At 40.2% G+C, this 3,047-nt stretch overlaps 1 protein-coding gene across 1 annotated transcript; it reads right to left on the minus strand.

The window, feature by feature from the left end:
- Positions 1-485: 485 nt before the first annotated feature.
- Positions 486-1,330, minus strand: LOC138869272 (uncharacterized). Its single transcript, XM_070146875.1, has 2 exons — positions 995-1,330; positions 486-692 (listed from the first exon to the last, which is right to left on the minus strand). Exons 1-2 carry the CDS (start codon positions 1,328-1,330, stop codon positions 486-488), a joined length of 543 nt encoding a protein of 180 aa, XP_070002976.1.
- Between the last annotated feature and the right edge of the window lie 1,717 nt (positions 1,331-3,047).

Raw genomic sequence — 3,047 nt, forward strand, 5'->3', positions numbered from 1 at the left:
GTTGGTTCGTGCTTTTGACTCCATGCTTCGCCCTTACTCCTGTCTTGAGGTCCGCTTGAGTCAATTTGGGTAGTATTTGGCTGCCATAAAAATAAAGTTTTTGAAAAGCATGTATGCATTTGACAAATATTTGTAGAAATGTAGTTGTTTAAAATATATGATAGTGCGCGAGATCAAATAATTTAGATGAACCAGTGACTGTGACTAATTTTAGAGACATTGCAACCTCCTTGCTTTAGAATTTTGAGGGTCCTCCTCAAAATTCTGCCTCAGTTTTAGTGCATACTTCTGACAACATGTTCCTTGGTTATTCCATACGTGATGAAGTTGGACAAACTCACTATCTTGCCCCAGTTTCAAATCATGGGGAACTGAAGATTTTATTATGATACGATCAAACCTATAGGGCTACCAACGTATCCCTTCTTAAATGGGAATCAGGTCAAGCGTAGTTCAGTTATATCAAATAAAAAATGCAAAAAATCTTAGACATAGTATCTCTTGACTACGTCTGAATTGATAGGTTTCGGCCAAATCTCTCCGTCAATTTCTGCAAGTGTAAGTGCTCTTCCTGTTAGCACCCGATGAACCATGTAGGGACCTTGCCAGTTGGGTGAGAACTTCCCCTTGGCTTCATTTGATGTGAGAAGATTCGCTTTAGCACCAATTGCCCCGGTGTGAATTGCCTTGGCCTGACCTTTTTATTGAAAGCTCTTGCCATTCTATTATGATATAATTGACCGTGACATACCGCGTTCATTCTTTTCCCATCAATGAGAGATAGTTGTTCATAGTGGATCTATACCCATTCTGCATCACTGAGCTCAACTTCTTATATGATTCTTAGAGAAGGGATTTCTACTTCGGCAGGAATAACGACTTTAGTACTGTAAACCAGCAGGTAGGGAGTTTCCCCAGTTGATGTGCGAACTGTGGTACGATATCCAAGGAAAGCAAATGGCAGCTTCTCGTGCCATTGTTTTTAATTGTCTACCATTTTCCTCAATATCTTCTTGATGTTCTTGTTGGCGGCTTCTACGGCTCCATCCATTTGCGGCCTGTATGCCATGGAGTTCTTATGCTTGATCTTGAATGTTTCACACATGGCCTTCATCGGATCATTGTTGAGATTGGCAGCATTGTCAATGATGATTGACTCTGATACTCCGAACCAACAACCAATGCGGTCCAGAACAAAATCCTCTACGACCTTCTTAGTTACAGCTTTATAAGATGCAGCTTCAACCCATTTTATGAAGTAGTATATGGCCACCAGAATGAATCTACACCCATTTGAAGCAACGGGTTCTATTGGGCCGATGATATCCATACCCCCAAGCGAAGAAAGGCTAGGGCGAACTTGTTGCATTGAGTTCATTTGGGTGGTACTCGTATTATGTCAGCATGTATCTGGCATTGATAACACTTCTGAATATACTCAATGCAGTATGTTTCCATAGTCATCCAGAAATACCCTGCTCTTAGTATCTTCTTGGCTTAAATCAAATCATTCATATGCAGTCCGCAGGTTCCAGCATATATTTTTTCGAGTAATCAGGATGCCTCCTTGGCGTCGACACACTATAGTAATCCTAGGTCTGGAGTCCGTCTATACATAATTCCCCCTCTTTGAAAGAAATGGTTGGCTAATCTTCGAAGAATGCACTTTTGAGTATAGGTAACAGTCTCTTGGTATTCTCCCTTTTCCAGGTACTTCTTGATATCATGGAACCACGAATTTCCGTCAATCTCTTGTGTACAATAAGCTTGCTACTTATGAATTCTTATTGAGATAGGATCAATGAAATTCTTGTGTGGGTGTTGTATCATTGAAGATAAAGTGGCTAATGCATATGTAAACTCATTCTGAATCCTTGGAACATGTTTGAATTCTATCTTTGTGAACCTCTTGATCAACTCTTGTACACAGTACAAATATGGCAATATTTTGGTGGTCATTGTAGCACATTCCTCTAGAACCTGGTGCACCAAAAGATCTGAATCTTCGATCACCAATAGCTCCTGAACGTTCATGTCAATGGCCAACCTAAGCCCCAAGATGCAAGCCTCATATTCCGCCATATTGTTGATGTATGGAAATCTGAGTTTTGCAGAGACAGGATAGTGTTTGCCGGTCTCTGATACTAAGACAGCTCTGATACCCGCTCCTTTGAAGAGTGTTGCTCCATTGAAGAACATTCTCCAACCATCATCTCCCTCGATTATATCTGCTCCTACAAATGATACCTCCTCGTCGGGAAAATACGTTTTCAATGGTTCGTATTCTCCGTCGAGAGGATTTCTACCAGATGATCTGTCAATGCTTGCCCTTTGACTGCTTTCTGAGTTACGTAAAATGATATCGAACTCGCTCAACAATATTTTCCACTTTGCTAACTTACCCGTAGGCGTGGGTTTCTGAAATATATATTTTAGTGGATCCATCCTTGATATGAGATATATATTGTATGCACAAAAATAGTGTCTCAACTTCTGAGATATCCACGTCAAAACACATCAGGTGCATTCTAGCAAAGAGTATCTGGCTTCATAGGGCGTGAATTTCTTGCTCAGATAATATATCGCCTGCTCCTTTCTTCCAATTTCATCATGTTATCCCAGAAAGAAATCAAAAGCTCCTTCCAATATGCACAAATAAAGCAGTAAAGGTCTTTTTGGTTCTGGTGGGACCAGAATGGGAGGTTTAGATAAATACTCCTTAATTTTGTCGAAGGATTTCTTGCATGCTTCAGTCCAACTTGTTATAGCATCTTTCCTCAACATCCTGAAGATTGGATCATATATCACGATTGATTGTGCTATGAAGGGGATGATGTAATTGAGATGCCCTAAAAAGCTCATCACATCATTCTTATTATTTGGAGGTGGAATGTCCTAGATTTCTTTGACTTTTGATGGGTCCAACTCAATTCAACGATAGACGATGAATCCTAACAACTTTCCCGCAGGGTCTCCGAAGGCACATTTTACAAGATTCAACTTCAAATTGTATTTTCGAAGTCTACTGTGTGATCCGAACTACTTTT

Source organism: Nicotiana sylvestris, chromosome 5, assembly GCF_000393655.2.
Source record: "Nicotiana sylvestris chromosome 5, ASM39365v2, whole genome shotgun sequence".
In the NCBI taxonomy this organism is placed as follows: domain Eukaryota; kingdom Viridiplantae; phylum Streptophyta; class Magnoliopsida; order Solanales; family Solanaceae; genus Nicotiana; species Nicotiana sylvestris.

Excerpts from the sequence above, each read along its gene's own strand:
- LOC138869272 (XM_070146875.1), bottom strand. The coding sequence starts at position 1,330 with ATGGATATCATCGGCCCAATAGAACCCGTTGCTTCAAATGGGTGTAGA. Across the intron at positions 693-994 it reads AGAAGATATTGAGGAAAATG|GCCAAGGCAATTCACACCGG; the intron begins GTAGACAATTAA and ends TAAAAAGGTCAG.